Here is a 25,028-nt window from a genome sequence, read left to right as displayed (position 1 = left end):
AGGTACGATCGTTCTCCAACTCGCCGGAAGAGCCTGGTGATTTCCGGCGGAGAAGAGAGGGAGAGAGAGAGAGAGAGAGAGAGAGAGAGAGATTCGTCGAGAAAGATTCACAGGGATGAGAAACCATTTCGGTAACAGTCGTCCCCTCGTTTCGATCGTTCTCGTCTGCCTGCATGGCTACTGTTCGCCGATATTGTCTTATAGGTTTAAAGCCTTCCGCCCGTTTTCGCGTTCGTCTTTCACCGCGCGCCGACTTGCAGCGTCTTCTAAAAGCGCGTCCCTCCGCTTCGCGACTCGTTTCCAAAGTTACGCTGGGGTTTATTGTCACGGGAGGTGAAAACAGCGCATTCGCGCTGCAAAACTCGTCCGAATTGTCGTCTTCCCGTCCGCTGGAGCCAGCCGAACTTTCACGGCGGTTCGACTGCAAGCGGAAATAAGAGGAGTTCGTTGTCCGCCGTGGTCCATCTATCATGGTAACTGGCCACGACGTCTGTGGCCAGAGTCTCGGTGCATGTCGGCTTTCACGTTTAACATTTATCGATACGACGGTGTGCCGATACCTTGAAACTAGATTGATCATCCCATCACTCGAATGGAAACGAAACGGCGGGTGAGAAAAATCGGGCGAGAAGAGATTCAGCTAAAAGAGATTTCAAGTCTGCGTTTATTCTTGGAATATTTAAGTAAAGAAATGTTTGCGCTTGTCCTCTTTCTCATACAATTTTAATAAACTTCAAGTATATAAAAGTGTTACATGTATAGGCACCTTTCCAAAGTAATTGTAATCGAATATAATGGAATTTCGTGATTCCTCCTGAGTAAATCGGATTAAACCTGTTTCACCCGTGGATCCGATATTTTCTTCGTTTTGCTTTTGCAGTACAGAATGTTATCGATTGCTCCAGTTCCAAGGTATTGGAATGTGTTTACGGAAAGAATTGTAAGAGCTGTTTTCTGGCGTTCGTGAGATTTGTAGATGTCGGTGCTTGCATAAATTCGCGGCAGCACGTCAGTGAATTCTTCTCACCGATCGATAATATTATTCTTTAAGATTAATAACATTAAAGTTGTTTTTTTTACACAGATCGTATCAATCTTATGCTACGCTCGAGTATGTATATGGTCCATCGTTGTTACGGTATCGAGTTTTAATAACGGACTTTCCGCGAAAAAGAAAATGACGGATTGACATACTTTCCACTATCTATTTTTCCATTATGAAATAGATTGTCAATCATTCCCAATGTTAGATATCTCCGCCATCTCGTCCGAAATGAAATCTTGGAAATCAAGTTTCCGTGAAATAAACCGGCGAGCACATAATGGAGCTTTCAAACATCAATTTGTGTCAATTTAATATTAATTCGGAACAGCGTTTTCATTCCGAGTGCTGATTACGCAGCGCTTGAAATTTTCATGGGGGAGAAAAGTCAATCCACGGAAAAATCCGTCATCAAAATCCGATACACGGTCATCGTATCAAACGTCGAGTTGATTCGCGAACAGGCACCCCATGTTCTCCACTTTCCCTTTCGCAACGAACACGGGGATGTCATGTGTGGAATGAGAGCATCGCCGGTGAAACTTGACGCATCGCTAAGTTAAAAAAAAGAAGGGGGAGCAATAATGATAACAAAGCGCATGCCATGCGTTGTGGACTAAGATCTAAGAAGAACCCAGGCATTGCGAACAGACATAAAAGGGACGTAAAAAAGATATGGGTCGAAGACCTCGTCACATCGAGATCGATCGTTGGTGTTTTCCCGCGAGTCTCGGGGTGGCGATCAATGCGTACGTGTGTGTACGTGTATATGTATACAGGCACTTGAGGTAAAAGACCGTTCGTTCTGGATACGACCAGGCCTTCGAGATCGAACCGCCCTCCTTTTGTAGTCTCTTATCTCGAGATCGAAGCTGTATAATTTCGCCGAGTTCAATTTTCCGTTTTAGGGCACACTTAGAGCAAACGTGTCCTTCGTTGCGTTTTTCCATTGTGCGGAATAAGTATATGGTGAAACATAACGCGGTAATAGGAGCTTTAAATTATCCTTTAAATAAGTAAATGGAAAATTTTTCGACAAGTGTGTTAACTGAGTTTGCAATATTAAAATGAATAACAATTTTTAACAATACCTGGTGTCACTTATTACTCGTAATCTCGTGATCTTTGTACGTTTTATTATCGAGAAATTGTGAATTCAATTTAGCAAACGCAGTTTAATTTGTGAATAGCCACACTGCAATTTATATAAGTGTTTCAATAATCCACTCGATTGGCAATCATATTTGCGCGATTCTCGCATCGGAAGTTGAACTCGTCGACGAAATTAAATCGCCCTCGATCCCCGTTCTCACATCGCCCGAGATTAGTCATTAATCACGACAGTGGTTATTGATGATAATTACGGCGGCGGTGATGGCGGCTACTGTCGGTAGCGGCGGTTATGGATAACGTTAAGGCTACAGCAATAACGAACTTATAACATTATATGTAAATGTAATAAGAATAATACATATATATACAATATGTATATATATATATATGTATATAATCGTAATATGATCGCAACATACAGACCATGCGCACACTAAACACGTATCTCCAAACTAGTCAAGCGAAACTAATGACTGAATAAGTTTCTCAAAAAGTAAAAATTTCAAAAATAAACAAACCAAAGGCAAGAGAGGAGAGAAAAATCATATGCAACCGCACGAAACGAAATCAACCCAACTAAAAAAAAAAATGACTAACTGCCAGTCTGCCAGTCGTGTGAGTCGTCGTACTCCCGCACATGCGAGTTCTCTCGGATTTTGCATTGTGAATCTAATTTAACTGGAACCCGATTGCAGAATTAAATATCACTTTTATTTCAACGTGAGCATTTATACAAGGAGATTGCTCTTTAACAAAATAAATCAGTTTCTGTGCGTAAAGGAGTTTATTAAATCGTTATTTGTTTCAATGCGCGACTTCAAGAAGAAAAACGCGCGGACAATCGCATTCCATTAAAGATATAAAACGCTTAAAGATATAAAACTTCCTATTTTTACGGAAAGAGAATATCTTCTTTAAAGAATATAATAACATAAAAATATATACGCAACTTTTCTGCATTATTTATCTATACATTATAGAAACTTAATTTCACATTTTATTATTTCTTTATTATTATAATATAGAAACGAGTATTAGATTGTAATACTGTCGTATTTTATTGTGTATAAAAATGAGATAACAAATTCATGAAAAATTTAAATCTTTTTTTTAAATTACTCCGCTTGTTCAGATCTATGTTTATATTGTATAAAATCGGGTTCTAGGATTAAAGTTCTTAAAGTCGCTGAACATGACGTGACTTTGCGAGCACTTCTGCTCATCCGTATGAAATTCTGTGGCTCGCAAGAGAACGTCGCACATACGCGAGTCGTGGATATGTGTCGACTCGTACGAAGGAGAAAAATGTCCTACATCATCCCCTCGCGAGGTTTTGATAAAGACGGATTTTTCTTCGCACTTATATCAACAAGGACCGTAAATCTTATCCATTCTTATGCTTATAACTTTATTAATCTTTTTTCCAATCACTATAATGGATCTACGAATATCTAAACGTTCGAGCAATTAATTGCTTGTCCTTAATTTCATCGTATTCTTCTCTCTCTCTTTAATTCCACCCTAAATTTCCTTAAAAATGTCCTAATTTTCTTCTGTAAAAATCAGATCGCAAAAAACACAAAGAAAGTTTCATCTAAAAATATTCTCGATCTATCGATCAGTAAACTCAGCAAAAAATTCTACGCGTTTCCCAATTGCAAGTATAATATTCAAGTATGAGATATTCGTCATATTCGCATTCGTGCGTGACTTACGCCGCGATTCTAATCGCGGTTACATATATCTGATATCGATTCCCTCTTCAAAGTTAAGCTTTGCACGTTTGTATAATAATTGGCAATTCGGGGCAGTAGCACTCTTATGGTCACCACCTTATAGTCTCATGCTCGTGTAACTCGAGATGTCTATTCGATAAATCGTTTACTGAACACTCGCTGAAACATACATGTAAGGAAGCACATCTTCGTTTTTTTTTGCATTTATCGCTATAATATACCGTATAAAGATTCCTAATTGCAAAAATTGACGATGCATCGTCGACTCTTATCTATCTTAACATTTGATCCAAAAATGGATAGATTCGATTTTTTAATTAAAAAAAATTCGTAGACGAAAGTTACACGAAATTATCGCTACAATTACAAAATAATTCCTGTTTCTGTTACGTGAATCTTTTTTTCTTTTGCACCATGGCGGAGTGCGAGTCAGCGAGTCATGCCTCGCGCACTGCGGCACCCGCTTCTTACACCAGGATACAGTCTTAACTTAATTACGAAAAAGAAAACCGAGGGAAAACGTACCAGTACGTTTATACTAACAGTGAGCATTTAACAAATAATAAAGTATAAATACACTTCGCTTCGCGGGCTTTCACGTACTCTCTTCTTCTCTTTACAGAACCCACTTAAACGCTATCTCTCGTTTTACTTCGGAATGTACCGATGAACGTGTCGATTTGCTCTTCGTTGTCGGTCGATTTATTAATCTAGGCGGATATAAATGAACGACACAATTGTGTGTATAAATGTCCCGCGATTAACTCTCGCCGTCGTGTCTCGCGCGAAAAATCTTCCATTGAAACGCTTCCGTTTCCGAGATTCACCAAAGACAATACCAGATCCAGATCAAATTCGAACGAAACACGAGAGTCGCAGGAAATCACGAGGGGGGGGGTGTGTGTGTGTGTATGTAAATGGTCGTGTTTGTGTGTCTCGTTTTTCTTATTCTCGTCCATCGTGGTGTCTCGCTTGTACTGTCGGCGAATTCGCCTCGCTCCCTATCGCGTGCGTTCACGACGGAGGAAGGATTAGCGCGCGAGGAGCAAGTATCCCTGACGGCGACTCTAAATGGCTAGAGATAGGAGCATTACTGCTGCGGCAATGGCGCCCACGGCGATCTTGCGAGTATCACCAGCAGCAGATATTACTGTGTAGTCCACAGAGTTGCCCACAGATTCTGAATGGATAAAAAGGCTCTGTGTAAAAAAGATCTTCCCCGTTCCAGAGTAATGGGGGTATCGCCGCGTTCAAAACATTCTAAAACGCCTCTACAAGTCCACCGATGGTCACCGGGTAGCTAGTTGGCGTCTCTAGTAGGGTCAAGGGATCTGAGGACTTTTTCAAATCCTGCAATCTTCATTAACGCCAGAAAGACCGGCACGCTCCTGCTGTTTTAGAAAGATGTTTCTTGCGCGAGATCAGAAATTATAACGTGCGGAATTATAAAAGGTTGCATACCGGAAAACTAATATTCGGTAATAATGTGCAAATAATGCTTTGTCTTTATGAAACATGCTCGAGATTAGAGATGCATATACTCATAATTTTGAAATATAAATTAGTGAAATGGTGCGTACGAGATATAATACAACAATCACAATACACAGGAAAATTCTCTGTCTACGTTCTAAAATCTACGATTTTACAAATGTTTCTTTCGTGATTTGCACATTACTACAAATATTCATTCCAAGTTTTAGAAAACGTACAGAAAATATGTTTAAAATGAATACGTAATGGATAAATGAATTATTGTTAGGCCTTTCTGTTGATAATAAGATCGCTTTGTCGTCGACGTAACCAATTTGAAATTATTAAAAATCAACGAACCAAAAAACAATTTAACTGAGTGAAAACCTCCTAAGTGAGGAAACGAAAGACCTCAAATAACCCTTTTCCCTCCTCCTTGAATAAACAAAAAATAGGGGTACAAGACAAAATGATAAACGATTTGAAGATCGCGAAGAAAAAAATATTCGGTGCAGTAGCCTCGTGCACAAGTATACATATACATATATATATATATATATATCTTTCTTCATATATATATATATATATATGCATATACATGAAAGGGAATTATAATCTCGAGTGGAAATTATTACAAGAAATCTAGATATGTCATGAGACAATAATTACATCGGATCGAAGAGAGGAACACTGAGAATTTATTTACGAAGGTAACAACTTACCTCTGGCCGTCTTGAACTTGGCGACTCCAGGTTTGCTGAAGCCCATCACGTTGTGAGCTTGTAACTCGACCTTGTAGAACGTGTCCGGGCTCAGTCCCTTCAGATATTGCTTCGTTCTCACCTGAGACTTGACTTCCGTCTCATAGCAGGTTCCAACCACCTCCCAATCGCCAGCAACGCGATTTATCTGGCAGTACTTGATCACGTATCTGTCTATGGGCTCGCCGTTGTCGGGCGGCGTTAGCCAGCTGAGCTCATATTGGTTATTGAATGCCGACAGCTCGTACTCGGCGCCCGATGTGGTCAAGATTTTCGGCTCGTTCGGCACAGTCCTGCCGGGTGTGATCTCCCGATGATAGGAGCCCCAATTGCCCAGACCGACCTCGTTCTTCGCCGCGAATCGAAACTCGTAAGGCGTCTGCGGTTTCAAGCCTTCGATCACATACAGAGAACCTAAAGAGCAGAACGATCGGTTGCATAACGCTTCGTTGTTATAAATTGAATGGGAGAATTACGTAAAAGCAGCAGAAGGATCATTTCGAGACTGTTTTACACTCGAAATATCGATCCAGTGTCCTGTATGCAAAATGCACACTTTGCATTCAATTGTTTTTCATCGCGACACCCGCAATTAAATAACACGGGCCGATAACACCACCTTTGGCATCTTATTCCTTTCCCTCCGCTTTATTCTGTCCTCATGAATAAAACTAAAAGTTCCGTGTTTCTTGTTATCTTATCATTTACATATTCACGAGCGAAAAAAGAAAGATCGCAACAAGTGTTCTCACGCATAACTAATTGACTAACTTGTTGTAAATTTTAACTAGATTAGAGCTGTAAATTTATCAATTGAGACATTAAGAGCAAACAAGATCTCTCAATTTTCGGAATTTTTGTTTTACTTCGTCTTGTATTCTACCAGATTTAATTTGAAGAGACGCATCTCTCGAAATTCCAAAACTTACCGACAGACCACGTTCTGTTCTTCGCCTCCTTCCAAATCTGTCTATCCTCCTTGTACTGCACGCTGATGATATCGATGGGCAGATCCGGATGTGACGGCGCTACTAAATCGAATCTTATCGTCGTGGCGGTGATCTCGGCCATTCTGACGCTCAGGAGTTCGGAAGGTTTCGTCGCTTCTTTCAGCTCGATTGTGTGCTCCCGCGTGCCGTGCGTGTTCGAGGCTATGCATTTGTAAATGGTGTAGTACCTGCGGTCGAGTGGCACCACCCTGAGGATTGAGATCGGGCCGTTGCCGATCTTTTGCAGATAGTTGTCGACCGGATCGTCGATTGGACGGCCGTGCAAGGACCAGTGTATCGTCGCGTTCGGTATGCTCTCAGCAATGCAGGTGAGATTCACTGGCCTCTGATCCCAGGACCAGATCGTCTTATTTAGCATGTTGCGGAAGGAAGGCGGAAACTCGACAGTCAGGTGACCGTTCTTGTACGCGACATCACCGGCGTTCTTCGCTATGCATTCGTACAAGCCGTCGTTGCTGGTGAGGGTCTCGTGGATCGTCAAGGTGCCAACCGTTTCACCTGTTACATCATCGATCTTGTTCGACACGATGATCCGATCGTCTTGCGGCTGTGCACCCATCACGTACGGCTTCTCGGCCGTGAACTTTCGGAAGGTCACTTCAGGCGGTGGTCGACCAAAGGCCTTGCACATGATTATCACGCTTCTGCCCTCAGCCACAGTCTTATTTTGGAATTCCATGATTTTCGGCTTGACGATCACGTTCACCTGAATATTAGCAGTCGCGATGCCAGCAGCGTTTGACGCGGTGCATTGATATTCGCCCTCGTCGTTACGGTACACGTTGGTGATGGTGAGTATACCGGTAACCGGATCAACTCCGAAGCGATCAGCATTCGAGAGATTCTGCTGGGTGAGTGACTTGATCCATGTGAACATTGGAGGTGGCTTGCCGCTGGCCTTGCACTTGATATTGGCGTTCTCGCCCTCGACGATATCGATCGGGTTTGAAATTTCCTCGATCGTGGGTCGTACGTGTACCTGTAAAATTAATCAAAAGAATTATTGTGATGAGAGTCCTATTTAGAAGAGACTTGAAAATAGATTTTATTATTAAATCAATTACGATAGATCACAATTTAAATTTCAATCTTCTAAGAAAGTTTTCTATTCATTTGTTAATAATAAATTATATAATTAACACAAAAACAGTTACAAAGTAACGAAACATTTGATATAAGAATAAGCAATGATAATGCATGATTACTGACTGCAATAAAAGCGTTTAATTAATTTTTATTAATTAATGTTATTTAATTAAGATACTATGTAATACCTCAACGCGGATAGGTCTTTCTTTCAGTTCTCCTGTAGTTACCACTAACGCTCGACAGGTATATATACCATCGTCGGATTCCTGAACGTTTTTGATCTTCAAGGAGTACTTGTCGATGATGTAGTGATCGTTCGTCTTCATCAGTTCTCCGTTGTACAGCCAGTCGACCATGGGCGCGGGCCTAGCGCGTACTTGACACTGAATATCAAAGTCTTCGCCGAGAATGGGATATTGATTTGGCGGCGCGTTGTCCCACGTGATCGCAACTGTTAATAACGGTTTGAAAATTCATTTTTTGTAAAAAAATATTGCATTACACATCGAGGCAATTGTGTCGTTAAACCCGATTCCCTCGAGACTCAATTCATAAAAACGTGGATTTTCACCGAGTGCACGTATCTCGAAAATAAAAAAATCAGATTTATTAATTACCCGATGCACTATTTAATTTCCGCTCGGCTGGAAAGTTATGCGCGATTTCCAATAAAATTCCCACGGAAAAGAATTCCATTATGTCGTTATAAATGCACACTGTGCGCTCGCTCTTCGCGCATCGTTTCTCTATCGCCAAACGAATTGAACCTCATTCGATATTTTACACACAGATGCTTTACTGATACATCTGCACATGTATCTTGCGATATTCATTCGGAGTCAGAATGTTATCGGGATTTTTTCATCACCTATAATACTGACTAATACTTCGTGCCATACTCACTAATGGGGTCGATCGTCACGGAATTGGTCATCTCCACGTTACGGGCATAAGTCGCCTTGCAGACGTACTTCCCGCCCTGCTCTTCCATAAGTGAGTTAAAGATCAGGTATAAGCTGCCGTCTTCATGCTGCTCGGTGTACATCGACGGTTTCGAGAGACCCCCAAGCGGGCTGCGGAAAACATTATCATAGTTTGCGAGAAGGTTTCCACGTCGGTCGAAGCACACAAATTAATCAAATTAACGGTCAATGATATCGCATGGTGATACGGCGTTCTTCGTGAATGACGTGAGGATGACACGTAAACGGAAACGAGGTGCGCGTCCGCCTGTGACCTCGTATTATTCAACGTTGCATAGAACGCTGTGGCATATCGGTGGATGATGCGAGTACAGGCGTATGGAGATATGATGTATTCAGGCAATTTCCACGTAGCGTGTCGAACGATGGCATGTAATATCGCGTGACACTGACGATCGGGACACGAATGTGGACTCTTCGGATTAAGAAGACGGCACGGTGACGAGGACCGGAAGCGCGGCTGCTCCGCGAAAAAGCGATTGCACGTTTAGCTTTTCACAGAGTGGAGAATTATCAGGAGACATGTACCAAGATTGATGTCTCATATACACATGGTCGTGCAAAAGTAGACAGATATTAATTCATTACATCGCGAAGCAGCCGAGTGATGTAACGTGAAGATGATTATGAATGCAAGCGATGATGAGAAGGGATGAGAAGATTACTGGGAAAGATTGTGATGCGGATCGTGATAGTCTGCCGATTGTACAGAGTGGCTGAAAATCCCAACGAAGAATTTGTTTTGTTAATCGTTCTTTGTACGAATGATATTAGACTAATTGCAAATGAAATTGTCGCTGATTTTATCGAGAAAACCTATTTTCCCGCGAATGCGATGCGTTCATGTAACAGTGCTATCGAAAACGTAATTGAGTGTCATAATTGCTCGAAATTTGTCCGGGTATGTCACACGCGGCACTCTTGACGACGAATGTACTTAATTATGCAAATTGTACTCGGGGTTCGAGTAATCGCGCAAACACGCTACCCGACGAATCAGTTGCCGGGGTTAACGCTCGTTAGATTATTTGATCGCTGGATTAAATACTTGCAGCATGAGCGGCGCGCGATACATGCATTTAACTATTGTATTTACTGCTCGTACAGCAATATCGGACAGACTTGCACGAACACAGGCACACACGTTGCAAATGGAATTTAAATAGTGTTTGCAAGTATGTGCAGAATTGTGCCATCGTGGAGCTGTTTAATCACTACTGACAGATACCAACGGCATCTCTCGAAAACATCGTTTTTTTATTTTTAATTCATTGACAAATTTGAGCGGTTTAATGGTAAAACTATACAGCAAAAAAATTTGTGTTAAAGTCAACGCATTTTACATGTCCCAAACATGCATTTTACGGTCTAGTCAAATTTTTGATTTAACAAGCGAATATGGCAAACAATGGCATCAATTATTAAATCATTAGATTATTAAAAATTATGTAGATTATTTCCTACTAATTTAACATGAAATTAGTAGGACAATTACAAGTGTGGAAGCACATTTTATGTAAAACTATTCATAATGTTAAATTTTATTTAAGGAAAATATTATTCGCACAGTGTTGTACCGCGCGTCGTCGTTGTTTGAAAAAGGTTGATTTAACATGTGTATGGTGACTGCACACTGTATAGAGAAATTCTTACTATTACGTATGAAATAATTTACACATGGATATGTTGCGTTTTTAAGAGGCAAATTTTAACGAGGACCGTTTTTAATAGAAATACAAAAGCTTTTTGTTGCGCAATTTAACGTCAAGTTAAGAAAGTAAAATTTTAAGAGAATTAAACACGGAAAAATCTTTCCCTTTTAATTTTAAATAGAGATCTTGAACCTTAAATAAATTTTATTAATAATTTCAAATAGAATTTGTTTTAACAGAAATTACTAAAGCGGTAAGCGTTCTAACTTCTACACTCAATCTGGGGAATAAAATGTGCGCTTAATCACAATTAAACTTTCGTGAAGCAAAGTTAAATCCAAATTCTCCGCGGGAGAATTTCGGAGGAGGATGAGATAGTTCCAAGTCACCATGTACACGAAAGTGCCGGTGAAAAAACTCGTTTCCCGATGAGCTTTTTTTCTGACCAACGAGTTTCCTCGCTTCGGCATTTGTGCGCTCAATAAGTCAGCTTCGGCATAGCTGAGCCGAGGGTCCGGAACTTTTCCGAACGAGTTAACGAGCTATAGCCGGTCCGCGAACTGCAATCGACTCGCGCTGCAGCAATTAAGAGCTCCGCGCAGGCTGCGGGAAACGTAGTTACATCGTGGGAAAATGATCGTGTCGGGACGAAGTGAAGGTATCGTGGATGAAAGAGATGGAAGAGGAGACAACAACAAACGAGCACTACTATGGTTGCACGTCTTCAACGTGTTTTATACTCGCCTTTCGATCGGCAAGACGGCATATCTGTGTGTGCGTTTCAAGTGACAGAAATTGAATTAGTGTTGGGATATTTTTCTTCTTGTGTATAAAAAAATCATTATCATCTACGTATCGTTAAGTGCGTTTTAAATGATTTCAACATGGCAATTTTTCTGTGCTCTCTTTCTACATAAGCTCGCATCATCGTAATTGAATAGAACATAGTTGAATAAAATTATAAAATTAGAAATGTAGCTGCTACTAATGTATCAACATCCTAATTGTGTGATTCAAAAATTGTCTCAAATTAATTTTGTTAATTTACTGTGTAGGCGAACGGCATTGATACAACTGCTCCTGCGTTGCCACGAAAATGTTTTTTTACATGCAAAAAGAGGAAGATCGACTTACTTCGCGGACTCGATTACTCGATTGTGTGGGTCCAGCCATTGCATGTTCTGAACGAGCGATGGATCGTCCACTATTGCTCTGCATGTTACAATGATGCTGGTGCCGACCGACTTTGGCTGCCTCTCGCCATCCGGCATGATCGCTAAATGAGGATCTGCCGCTTCTGCGTAAGCTGCAAGAAGAAAATCACAAAGTTACACTTATTACATTACACTGATAAGAGATACAGCTGCGTGTTTCTGCGTGAGACGCGTGCGTGTACGTGCGTGCGCACTAAAAGCGACCGCAGCAACTGCTATACAAGATGTTGGTAAGAGACACCGATTTTCAATGAATGACTTCAAACGATCGCACGTTGCCCGATAATAATAAAATTACACGGTACTTTGAAGGCAACCACATTTTTGCAGACGATGTCTCAAAGGAGCAACCACTTTCGTGTTCACGTACAGAATCAACGAGCGTGTGTGTACGCGGACAAGAAATTCCTTTTGATTTCCAAGCGCTTATCTCCTCCAGAAAAATCGGAACCACTTGCATTTTCCGTACAATCCCCACAAAAAAAAAGAAAGAAAGAAAAAACCTCCCCGACGGGAGGTTTTAATCCACGTGATTCCAGCAGTCGTACCCACACGCGTGGGACGCGGCGACGTCACCCCCGTCGGCGAGGGTGGTGACGGCGCCGTCAGCATGTAAATGCACAGCACGGAGAGGCAGAGCGACGTTGTCTCGGGACTCATGATCGCGGGGATGTTGCGCGACTACGAGTGCCTTCGGGGGCGAGGTGCGTGCGTCAACTATGACGGCGGAATGCGTACATCTGTCGGAATGCGCCATGGGTGCCGATGGCAGTGCTGGCGGCAGGCATAACAGGAAGCGGGAATTGAGCTAATTAATTGCGACGAAAGTGCGGAATTGCCCTAACTGGGAAACGCTCCGTGACCTGCTACTGCTGCTGCTGTTGGCTTCCATCTCATCACGTTGCATCCAAACACGAAGCTGCGGAATAGATGTACATTTATGTTCTATCTCTTTTTCTTTTTCTTTTTCTCTCTGTTATTCTATTCCTCTGTTTTCCTCTCATTCTTTCTCTTCGTGCTAACTCCGTGCAGGTTCATTAGCTCATTAACTTCGCGCACGTAAGCCCGAGCCACCTGACGAATGGAAATAACGGCGCAACGAGGGAATCATTACCGAATTTACGGCGAGCCAGCTGCCGCGACCGGAAGTACCCGTTAAATTCGTGGCAATCTCTCTCTCTCGAGGCGCGCAGGGAGAAACGCCGATTTACGATCGAGCGAGTGGTTAATTACCGCGGATTAGCAGGATAAATACCCACATCTCACGAGCGACGGTCGATTTCCGTTCTACGTGGATTAAGCGCGGCGATAATGGGTTTACGTCCGGTTCGCGTTACCTCCGCCGGCCGATCGCTTCTTCCCCGCCGCATGTCAGCCGCGATTGACAGCATGTATATTTCGCAATGTACACACGAGAGAATCGGCCGATGAAAAGAAAAATCCCAATTCGAGCACAATGCGATGAGCGAGCCGTGTAATCGAAATACGGGTTCGGGGTCAGTTCGCCTAAATGATTCTCTTTTTCCCTTGTCGCGCGGAACACGCGCGTCCCGTTGTAACAGGCTTGATCTCGCGAATACCGTTGAAACGTTGGGTACTGCAAAAATAATTGAATACGAATTTTAAAAAAACAGAGGGGCCCTCTCCGAGATAGAGGCCACCATCGGGCCACGCCGGATCTGACGCGAGCGGATGACTCGTGTGTAACGCGCGTCGCGTCTGACGTAATTGACAATGGCACGAAAATTGAAACCGCCGCAAATTGTCGACGGAAAAAGTGGATCTCTCTGTATTTCTCTTATTCTGGTTCTCGTGGCGCGAACAACTTCCGCACGATCTGTTGCTGGGAGATATCATGTCGGAATGACATCGACGGAAGAATCTCCGAGTCCTCATGCAAAATTGAAGTAGCTCGTTCGCCATTTCCATTATACGAATGCAATTATTAACAAAATTGCATGACACAAAACTGTACATGTTTTTTTTGCCAGCTGCCAGATTACTTTTTCATAAATAATTACTTCTCAGAGTAAGTCTCTACACCTGTTAATGCTTCTATTTCCGCGAAAAGGGGACATCTTGCTAAATGGACCATAGTGCATCACGAGATTACAAATGAATATTAAATCCGTTATTAAATATTCTCGCTACAAGTGCTCTCGCTTTCTCTCAATCTCTTTAGAGCTTATTACACAGATCATCGAATATGTTGCTATTTATTTTATAATGGCGTTCGCCATCAACTTTGATACATTGTTAAAAGTATCTCCGACGAAATCTGTGCGCGATGATTATTCCATCGCGGATAATGCAAATGCATCGCTCGAGAAACCGGGAGTCGTTAATTTCCGTAATAGCTAGCGCAGGGACGCGGAAAGGTTACAAACCTTCCTAACGGAGAAACTTCCTTAATTGGCCTAAGACTCATCGGGATGAGTTCTTGCGTGCGGTCAATTAAAGGATTTCTCCCGCGCGCGCTGCTTTGCCTCGGGCAAGCTCGAGGGACTTTAAGCTGCTTTCGCGATGTCTTTATGCAAGTCGAAATGCCTGCCCAATGGGATACGACAGTTATCAATAATTGCGCATGTTAAATGTTCGTAACTTCTTAAAAGTCAGTTGCTCATTTTTTATTCCAAGAAAAATTATTTCGAAAAAGATTTAAATTTCTCAGAGCTTCGTATCAATGTATGATATGTCGATGTATTTATAGTTTCAAATATCGCACTAAAAATCCGATCTTTTATGTAAATCAAAAGTGTAAGATGTATTTCATGTACGATTCATACATTTTATTGAAGTACATTTTATTTTCGATTAATACTACAGATAAATTTAGAAATTCATTATCGTGAGATAATCAATTTTTAGCGATTTGCTGCAATCAGATTACTTAATTCGTTATAGTGCAAATACATGTCTCAATCAAATCTAAGAATCATACACTTTCACTCGCGTATATTCATGCATAGGCGAGCGAAACCTTTAAGTCATTACTTGACTGTACTGATAGAAATTAACACTCGTTGTCTCGGCATTAGTGGCCGCAAGGAATAGATACAGTTCTCCTCGTTTTTCTGGAAAATTTGCGCGTACGAGGTCGAGCTTACAAATTGCGATAAGTTTCACGAACAGTACGTTCGAGCTGACGTATGTACCTGGAAGAAGAACACGCGATAAGACGCTCAACGTTCGCAGCATTTGCATCACACAAACTTTACTCAAACTTCGGGCTGTGCAAACGCAATGGCATTCGAGGGTGTATTAAACCCTCTCGGTTGTTGCTCTAATTGTTTCCAATCTATATATAACCACCGCGCGTTACGTACAATGGTCGCAATCAAGTCGTTTGATTAATGATTTAACTCCAACAGCACGAAAAACATGCTCTCCACCGGCTATCGACCCCTCGATCTCGCCAGGGCAATTTCGAGATACATGAATTCTGGAGATCATAATTTGGACCAGCTGCCGTCTCGAAGATCTATGCGCAAAACGATGGTAGCTCTAATTTAGCTCTCACAGTCCCGTCATTTCCGATAAGGGATTTCATAATCAAGGGAGGGTGAGTCGCGCCAAGGATTACGTCCCCAGGAGCATTGTCTCTCGTCCGTAAGGACAGCTTATTTATTTTGCCGCTCTCGCACTGTCATGAAAACGTCGTTTCGTTCTCGCGATAAGACTCGCAAATTCATCATTTCCGGCTCGCTTAGGCGGGAGGGGCGGGCACGCCCGCGCGGCTAGGGTGAATTAAAGATTTTCCTATAGTCATCCCGGCATCCTGAAATGCGCTTCGCAGAGGGGGTAAGAGAGAACAGACGGTCCCCCTCTAGCCGAACAATAGCAGAACATAAATCGCAATTATGTTTCCGGCGGACTGAATTTATCTTATATCTATCGTCGAGTTAGTTCGCGACGATAAAAATACTCGACCGAATTGCGAGTTACTACATGTGCAAATCGGTGTCGGATTGTGACAGAGTTGAGAAATTGCTGAATTCTCTATTTATTTCATGGTAATATTACGTATATATATGCGTGTCCCTCGAGTAATTATATCTCTAAATTACATCTCTAAATTACATCTCTAAATACAGCTGTACCCAAATAGATATATTCCGTGACACACTTTTCTACCTGTTTCTAGATATACGTGCTTTTTATTATTAATTATTATTCATAATAAATTAGGTCAATTTAATTTAATAAATTTTAATCTTAAAGTTTAGTTTTTATTTGTTTCTCTGTCTATACTCTATATAATAAGCAGCTCTGTCATTTAAAAATAATACTTAACACAAGAGAATGGATTACTACTTATTATAAGAGAGATTTACTGTCTATTAAATATAATTCATAAGTAAAGAGATGTACTTCATAATTAAAGAGATATAATCAGTCATAAAATTACTTAAGTAAATTTGCTCACGTCACGTGCAAAATTAATTACGTTATATTATACAAATGTAGCATATCAAGATATCTTGTCTTAATGTATCCATAAACGTCCGCCTGCAGGAATTATTCGTACGAGAAAAAAGTGCTGATATGACAAATTAATGTTGTCGAAAGATACGTTATCATCAAGTGCTCATCAATACCGTATTCAAAGTGCATTCGTCATTACGTGCGTGCTCGCGCGCGCGTAGAGAGAAAACTCGCTTGTTCATCGTCGCGACGCGCCATTACGCCGTCATATGAAACTCATTCGGCGTGAACTGCCAAAGAGAGCAACAATACGGAGGGTTGTTCCTAGGGATCCCTCATCCCTCGTATTCATCCCCTCCCTCCGGGTATGCGCTCGGACAGATTCTATAATCGTTTCACAAATTCGCCCGAGTCACCGCACACTCCGCTTCTTCTCATCCCGCGTTTACAACGGTGTACCGCACCAGCCATTATCCACCCCTGAGACTCGCAAATTCATCGTTCCAGGGCGCGCACCGCGTGTTCATCCGTGGGGGATGAGATACGCGGGGGACGAGAGGACTTTTCTCAAAGATCTTCACGAAGAAACGCCGTAATTGACTGAGTTCATCGGGGTCGGCTTTGGTCGGCGCATGAAATTGATAATTGATGCTGAAGAATGACGAGCGATACGAAACAAAGAATGTGAAGGTATATATATACATGTGGAAAAAGGATATGAACGGACGGTAAAATATGCAAAGCGAGAAGCTTCTAGATGTGATTGAATTGAATAGAAAGCACATTCTGTGTGAATAAAATATGGAATTATAGAAATTGCTTTTATCAAAATATGATTTCTACTGAGCCTTATAATAAAATCTGTTTCTTTCTCTTTTCTTTATACTTCCTCTTTGTTCTTGCACAATTTACGCTCTCAGCTTGTTCGAATATTGCTCAAGCGATAGGAATTCAGGCGTTATCATCTCTCATCGCACCCTATCTGTCCCATTGTATCGCGTCAAGTCCCTTTCACCCCCGCAACTAGCAGATTCATCGTTTTCGGCGCACGCATTCGTCCGCAAGGACGTCAGAACGGATCGGGATTCGAAGGCCTTTTCTCAGGAGTCCTCCGCGAAGAAATCCCGTGATTGCCTCGGAAGGGTAGTTCATCAGCTTCGGCTTTAGTCGTGCGACTATGTGCGTGGCACGGAAAGATAAAGGCCGAGCAGGAGGATGTGGAAAGAGTCCAGAAATGAACGGAGATAGGAAGATCCACCCCTCTCGCAAGGACATCTTATTTACGTTAGTTAGGGTTTGTTGGCGCAGCCACCCCAGGGGCCATTCAATGCCCTTACCACCACCCATCCGACCTCCTCGCGTTGATGCATACGCACACACATTCAGAAATCCTCCTCCTCTTCGGTATTCCGGATCCTTGGCATTACACCCGCGCCACAAAATCACCCTCCCAACCCCCGGGGCCCAAGGACCACGCCCGACCCGTACACACTCGGCTCAAAGCGACTCCTGTGTACACACGTTTGCTTACGCGAGTATCACCCGGTACATATACGATGTACAAGAGGCCGGAGTTGGTCCCTGGTAAACTCCGGGCGGCATGTCACTCGAGCTGGAAAAATTCGATCTAAGAGGGTTGAGAAAAGACGAGGGTGGTGTTAACTGGATGCAGGAAGGAAGAACGCGCGTGGAGGTGCTGATCAGATTTCGATATGAAATCAAGATCGGGTGATATATCAAACAGAAAAGATATTACAGCGACGGAATCTTCCAAGATTGTCCAATATGACCAATTAGGAAATTTTAGCAAAGTAAGTTTGATCTTTTATTATAGCAGCGCTATCCATCTGTTGATCATTATCTTCAAAATTACTTACATTTTTCTATTAATATAATCATGCTTATTATATGGATAATTTTTTCTTAATGAACGTGTGTGTGTGTGTGTGTGTGTGTGTGTGGAAGGGAGGTCTTGTATATCGTCTTAGCCAGATACATATATGTTTCTATTTTTATAATTTTATCATTTTTATCTATATTATATTTTATACATTTTACAGTACCTTTAGTACATTTTACTCTGTATTATATTTCACTAATTTGTTAATCTCTCAAGCCTCAACATTTTAAATTTTGTTCAGCGATTTACGAGTGTCGAATAATGCGAAGTACGGCATACAAAGTGCAGCATTTGAATTTCGACTCGCGAAGGGAACAATGCACGAAACTGTGAATACACCGTACCTCTCTGTAGACTTTGTTAAAGGTTCGTTGCCACTGAAGAGCGAAGCTTTGTTAAGGTCGAAGGGAGTGAGGAAAGCGCCGATTTAATTAAGGTAACACTGCACCGTGTCAATAGCAAGGCTTCTTAACCGAGTCGACTTTTGCGAGCGCAAAATTCATGTAATTCTCAAGGATTAAAAATCTAGATGCATAATTAAATGATTATCATTATCACTTATTACTCATAAATTTTTTTATGATAGAAAAACTTTTGACAAATTTTCTAAAATTACCCTATATATTTCAAAATGTCTTCTTCACGAACTATTTATATTCAAACATGAAAATTACATTTCACTACGATAATTCAATACGATCCCAACAGGCACACATATCACTATAGATAGATCAATGATTACTTGTCAGTATTCATAAGGGGTGCGCGCAAAGTGAGCTATTTTACTTCCCCATAAGAATAAAGTCCGCTAGAGGAAGCCATAAAATTCGAGTGGGTACTTATGGCGTGCGGCCTTTTTTCCGCTGCGTGAAGAAAAGTAGAGGCAAAGCAGGAAAACTGTGCAGAGTCGTTCTTTTATCGGGGCGAAAAGACAGCAACTGACGGAAGATTCGATCAACGACCGATATATCTTGAATGCAGAACAGGAAAGGGCTAGTGAAACTGGTATTTTCCGGATAGTTTCGGAAAGTTCGGCGATTAGGTATAGCCAGGGATTGCACCGTCGTGATCTCGTCGACAAACTCGTGCGATTAACCAGTCCTATCGCGTCGAAGGATAATGAAGCGGCGGAGGGATGTTTCTCAATGAGCTCGTTCGTTAGCCTGAAATTATGTAATAAAGAAGTGCAAACTGCACTCTTCCTTCACAATGCTTTCATGATAAGAGAGCAAGATAAGAAACCGTAACGATGTGGTAACAGTTCAATCTTCATTAACATAAAGATTAAGCGCTAATAACAATCTCGTAGGAGATTCCTTGCTGGGCAAATTGCTGGGCGGATTTTTTTTCTGTATAAAGGTGCTATATAAAGTAGCTCCGAATAGTTGCACAAAGGAAAACCCCGTGAGAGGATAATCTTGAAATCGACCGGCGCCGGCGTCGCGTCGCGGCGCGTCGCTTCGCTTCGCAAAGCCGGGGAATCCCTTAAATCTGGGAATCACAGGATAAACGCCCCCTCTGCCTCTCGCTCTTGACCGATCAAAGCCGATGTGTGGGTGTTCATGTATATATACATACACGTACATGCAAAGGAGTATAACGGCGAAACCTTATAAATCAGATGAGGAGGACAGAGCCTCGGGGGCGGGAAGACGCGCCACGAAGAGAGCGATAAAAACTTCTTCCACAGCGCAGCTTCTCCGAGCTGCAGATAGGCGCTCTAATTAAACGCTCAACGGCAGCCTCTCTCCCCTTGCTTCCGCGCTTTTACATACCCTTTCACTTTCCCCTTCCTCCTGGACTTGATTAACATCAGGGTTTCCGGCGACAATCTTATTTCGCTGCAATTTGCGGAAAACACTTATGAACATTCTCCCGGTGTCCTTACGTGTTCTGAGATTTCAAAAAGATTTATTTTGTAAAATAATGAAGTTCTTTAAAGATCTTCGTTAATGACTAATTTTGGAAGGTCAGTTTATTATTATATTTTCTCTAGTTTTATGTAAACTCAATATTCTTTCTTCATCATTATTACAAATAATTAGGATTATTTTTAATTCATTTTTACACACACATTATACATTTTTGTAAATTCTTCGTAAAATTAAAATGTTGCAAAGCAAATGACGCCAACGGCTATCAATACTGGTTCCGCAAATTTAATTGTACATGGCATGTTAATTAATATGCAACGTACATGCGAATTAGTTTATAATAATTTTATAACGATTCACAATGAAAGTTATTTCAATATTTAATAATTTTACATATGCGTCTCTATGAAAAATCACATTTTAATGATAATAACGTAAAGTTTTAATGTAACAAGTTTCTTGTGTTTCCTTCGTTGTTGCACCGCCCCGTGTTTTTCTCAACTTGCTGGAAAATAAGCTTACTCTGCAAAAACATCTTGGAACTGCGGTGCAAATAAAATGGAATGGAACCGTCGTGAGGACAAGGCAAGCAAAAGAGGGCGTTTTCGCAGACTCCCCGACGCGGTTTCATCGAGACAAACAAATTTTCCCTGGGATAGCCGAGACGAAACGGGCGTTTCTGGAATGGAACGTGATATCGGGTGTTTATGAATGTCGCGGTACCGTCGCCGAGGAATGGATTGAGTATCCCGATCTCTCTTACGACGCGATGAAATATGTCGAAATACAAGCATGTCTTTGACACCCGGGTGCTGGGAATTTATGGGGGTACCGAGGAAAGTTTCAAACGGAACGGTATATAATGTGTGTTTCGACCGCAGTTGTTGCTCCGCCATTTGGCGTTGCAAAAATGATTACAATAGGGAAAAGCAATGCGATATTGAACAACATATTGTTTCCAGTAACTTGACAAGCATAAATCTCCAAAGTTTTGATAATTTATAAGGTTTGTTAACTTTCTCAACAAGAATAAAAAAATTGACATCAAAATAAGAAAAGGTTTCTTGTATATATTGAAACGTATCTCAATTATTTTTCCAATATCTTCAGAAATTTATACACAAAACTGCTTTCTTTTATTAAGCTTAAATATGTTGAGAACAAAATCATTAAAAATGTTAATATAAGATACTACAGTATTGCTAATTTATTGGAACTAAATTGGTTTTCTATATTAATTAGATTATTGAAAACCTTTATCATAGTAAAACAGATTAAAAACTAACGAGAACCTTTTAACTTACGATAACAGTTCATGGTGGCGTTGGCTGAGAAAAGCTTAAAACGATATCAAATAGGACGGAAACCCTGTGGTGATTCGCTCAGTATATAATTACGCGGCAAATTAAATTAGTCCTTAATATGGTTTAGTCGAAGGTAGTGTGCCATGATATTAACAAGAAGCTTCAGTCGCTGTACAGATAACGAGATTTTCGTTATCGGATAAAATTCCGGAATGTCATTTGCGAGTAGCAGCAAAGTGTAACGACATAATAGCTGCTCTGTTCTCTTTGCGAAATCCAACTTCACCTACATGTATGTCCTGCTTCTTCTCTTCTCAAAATATTTCCACCGCGATTAACAATTTCCATTCAAAATATTCGATATAATTTTAATATAATATCTTTAAACATTGACATATAAAACTAAAACATTATTTATAAAATTGGCGCAATTGAAACAAATGTGAATGTTATTCCATATTATGTACGCGTGATGACAGTTTCATCGAAGGAAATTCATACAATTGAATAATTGAACAGAGACGAGATGCAAACTGAAATCACTGAAATAAAGCGAGAGGAGAAAGTACAAACTAAAATCGACGAACACGAAAACTCGTTTTGTATATAACGAGTTCGACAGCGCTCTATTTTCAACAAGTACGAGGGAAAACTATATATAGTTTCCGGTTTTCATGTAGTTTCGCGCTCGACGCCAATGTCACACAGTGGAGGCACGCAACGTCCGTTAACTTTAAGTTTCTCGATAACAAATTCCATTAGTTAGCCAGATACACGTATCAGTGAATGAGTTAGGTCAAATTAACGCGATTACCATTACTTATACTATATGTGCAGTCGCGAGATAAATAATTCGCGCGCGCAAGCCATGAAGCTCTTCATTTCACAATCAGTGGGACACGGAGTCCATTTACAGAAAATTTACGACGATACTAAAAACAATATTATTTATTACAGCAGAAGCAACATCAAAATTTATTCTACGTTGCGTACTGCAGTACTTTTACTCGTCAGAGTCCAGTAAAAAAGCCACGAAGCTTTTAAAATCTTTTTAAAGAGACTTCAACAGAGAAAAATCGGAGCAATGAATCTAATTAAACATCACGTTACAATCTCTTGTCAAAGAAAACAAAGGCACGACGAGCAAATTACGTACAGCAATTATGATGGCAAATGGGATAAAGTCAATTGATGGCTCGCCGTGAAGGCTATACGGCTGTAGGGTGATCGCAATCCAGGGCAACTGCAGACACGCTGTAAAAGGATATCGGGTAATCCCCGTAGCGTGATAAAATCGTGTACGCAAGTGAAGGCGCGTCCCTTAAAAGGCGGCGTCTTCAAACGCGGTCGGTCTCGTTAAAGGCGAACCTGTTCACGGCAGGACTCGTTACACGCGTTTACGCACGTGGTCTGCACGACACGCACACGCATGCATGCGGATACACACGCGTGTCTCCGCACGTGAGCTGCGTGTCTCAGTTCTCTCCAAGTGGAGCGAAACGCTCGTGACGTAACGCCTCGTAAAAGTCGTCGTTTAAGCTCTAAAGACGCTAAGCCGCGACTAGCCTTTGCACGGGGATCGGCAATATATCCCGATAAAGGCGGCATTCGCAGAATATCAACGAGAGTACTGCGACGCAAAACGAATATCACGTGCACGAAGAACGAAGAGCAGTTTGACAGATGTAATAATAAAAAATCGTAACAGCGAGTTTTGCGAGTTATAGAGATTAAAGGAGACTCGGGCTTGATGCGAACATGATGAACAATAATTGTTAATGTTTTGTTAACGTATTCACCTGCATGAGGACCACTGGTGACTGGCGCTGAACTTTCCATTTACGCCATGATGGTCACCGGTATGCAATAAATGTGTTAAGGACACGTGAATACTATTATAACAGACAATTACATTTGTAAGATTATGACTGTTTAATAACAGCAGAAAAGCATAATAAACAAAGCGCATTTGTACAACTCAATATTCTAATTTATTAAAATTATGAAAATAACAATTATGTAAATATATTACGGATAATCCAGTCGACAGTGAATATATTAAAATTGTTTAATTAATTTTATCTCAATTATCCATTTCTCAAAACAACATCTCGATTCTCTGCAGTTTAGCTCTCTGAATTTCTCTCCTTTCTTGCGATATCGTAATAAAGAAGAATGCCAATAAGAATGTTGACACAATATATAAGAAAATATTTTCCGTAATAGCAGCCGACATGATAAAGTTATCGTTCGCCTGTTAGTCCCACGACGTCGTAACAGCTCGTGAAATATCGTTACTCACGCGGTCTTTATCCCATCGTTGCATAATTGATATCGTTCGTTGCAGACGGCTGAAGATTCTCCAGAACCTCCTCTATAATGCAGATAAACAACCCCTCGAAGGTACGAAGGAGGGCGTATCGCGCGATCGCTCCGTCCGCAGCCACCTTGATTTTATCATTTAAATGGGGTATCATTTAAATGTTACATCTTTGTCGTTGTGTACGTACACAACGGTTATCACGGAAGAGAAAAAGGAAAAGAGAGAGAGAGAGAGAGAGAGAGAGAGAGAGAGAGAGGTAAACTTGGCGATTTTCTTCGAGCATCATACTGAAAGAACTACCACCTCGCGGCGTATTTCCCGTTTATTCGACATTCAGCTGGTGCATAAAGTAGACTACGCTATGCTGCCATGCAGTTTCTGCATAATTCCGGGGAGAGATAAGCATCTAGGACGTTGACTCTTCCGGTCCTGCCGTGGCTGCCTCAGTTATACCTTGTGTTCTGATACATGCGCTGCCACCGTTAAATGCACGTACGAGAAAATTGAGCGGATATCGCGTTGCTTATATAATATGGCGAATTTTTTTTATTTATCCGCATATAAATCTCAAAGCGGCTGCCTTACTCTTGAGAGTTTAGAGAATAACTAAGGGAGCAAATGTAAAATTATATTATACAATCATAACGTCAAATATATATTACACGAAGAAATACAAAATTGTTTTATGTAATTTTTCTGGGACGTTCAAATAAAAAAAAGTAATTTTAATAAATTATTTTTTAATTATTAATAATTTATTATAATATTTTAATTAATAAGTTTACTTTACAGAAAAGGAGATTATATATATCTAAAGGGATTTTTATAAATGTTAAGAGATTTTTAATTTATACTTGGAAACAAAATTCTTGGGTTGCGTAAACAGGAAACTGCAAAAGCATTACCGCAAACACATTTACTGCTAAGTTTAGAGTGTATCGACATAAGCGTTTATGATCGTCTTTCACTTAATTGTTTGCACCATCTCTCGTTAACGCTGGAATTGATTACGGCGCAGACTATAAACACGGTGAATGCATATAACTCCGTTATCATATTATGAAATGAACCATTAATCCTGAAAGCACAGCCACAATGTCTGTAGGGAGATTATTGTCGGACTTGGAGA

The 25,028-nt window shown here is 41.0% G+C and overlaps 1 protein-coding gene across 4 annotated transcripts in view; it reads right to left on the bottom strand.

Annotated features, from left to right (window-relative positions):
* LOC105284902 (fasciclin-2) overlaps positions 1-25,028 on the bottom strand; it is a 92,197-nt gene that overhangs the window by 12,486 nt on the left and 54,683 nt on the right. For 2 of the 4 annotated variants that reach the window (XM_011348734.3, XM_011348736.3), the window contains exons 2-7: positions 11,994-12,165; positions 11,604-11,627; positions 9,128-9,297; positions 8,410-8,675; positions 7,055-8,114; positions 6,087-6,539 (exon numbers count right to left, since the gene is read on the bottom strand). In XM_011348734.3, the coding sequence (XP_011347036.1) occupies positions 6,087-6,539; positions 7,055-8,114; positions 8,410-8,675; positions 9,128-9,297; positions 11,604-11,627; positions 11,994-12,165 (2,145 nt within the window). Of the gene's footprint in view, positions 1-707; positions 5,072-6,086; positions 6,540-7,054; positions 8,115-8,409; positions 8,676-9,127; positions 9,298-11,603; positions 11,628-11,993; positions 12,166-25,028 lie in introns of those variants that run through there. The other 2 variants (XM_011348737.3, XM_011348735.3) reach the window with 2 other exon arrangements.

Source organism: Ooceraea biroi, chromosome 5 (assembly GCF_003672135.1).
Source record: "Ooceraea biroi isolate clonal line C1 chromosome 5, Obir_v5.4, whole genome shotgun sequence".
NCBI lineage: Eukaryota > Metazoa > Arthropoda > Insecta > Hymenoptera > Formicidae > Ooceraea > Ooceraea biroi.
The sequence above is the reverse complement of the archived record's forward strand: the minus strand, read 5'-3'. Positions and strand labels throughout refer to the sequence as shown.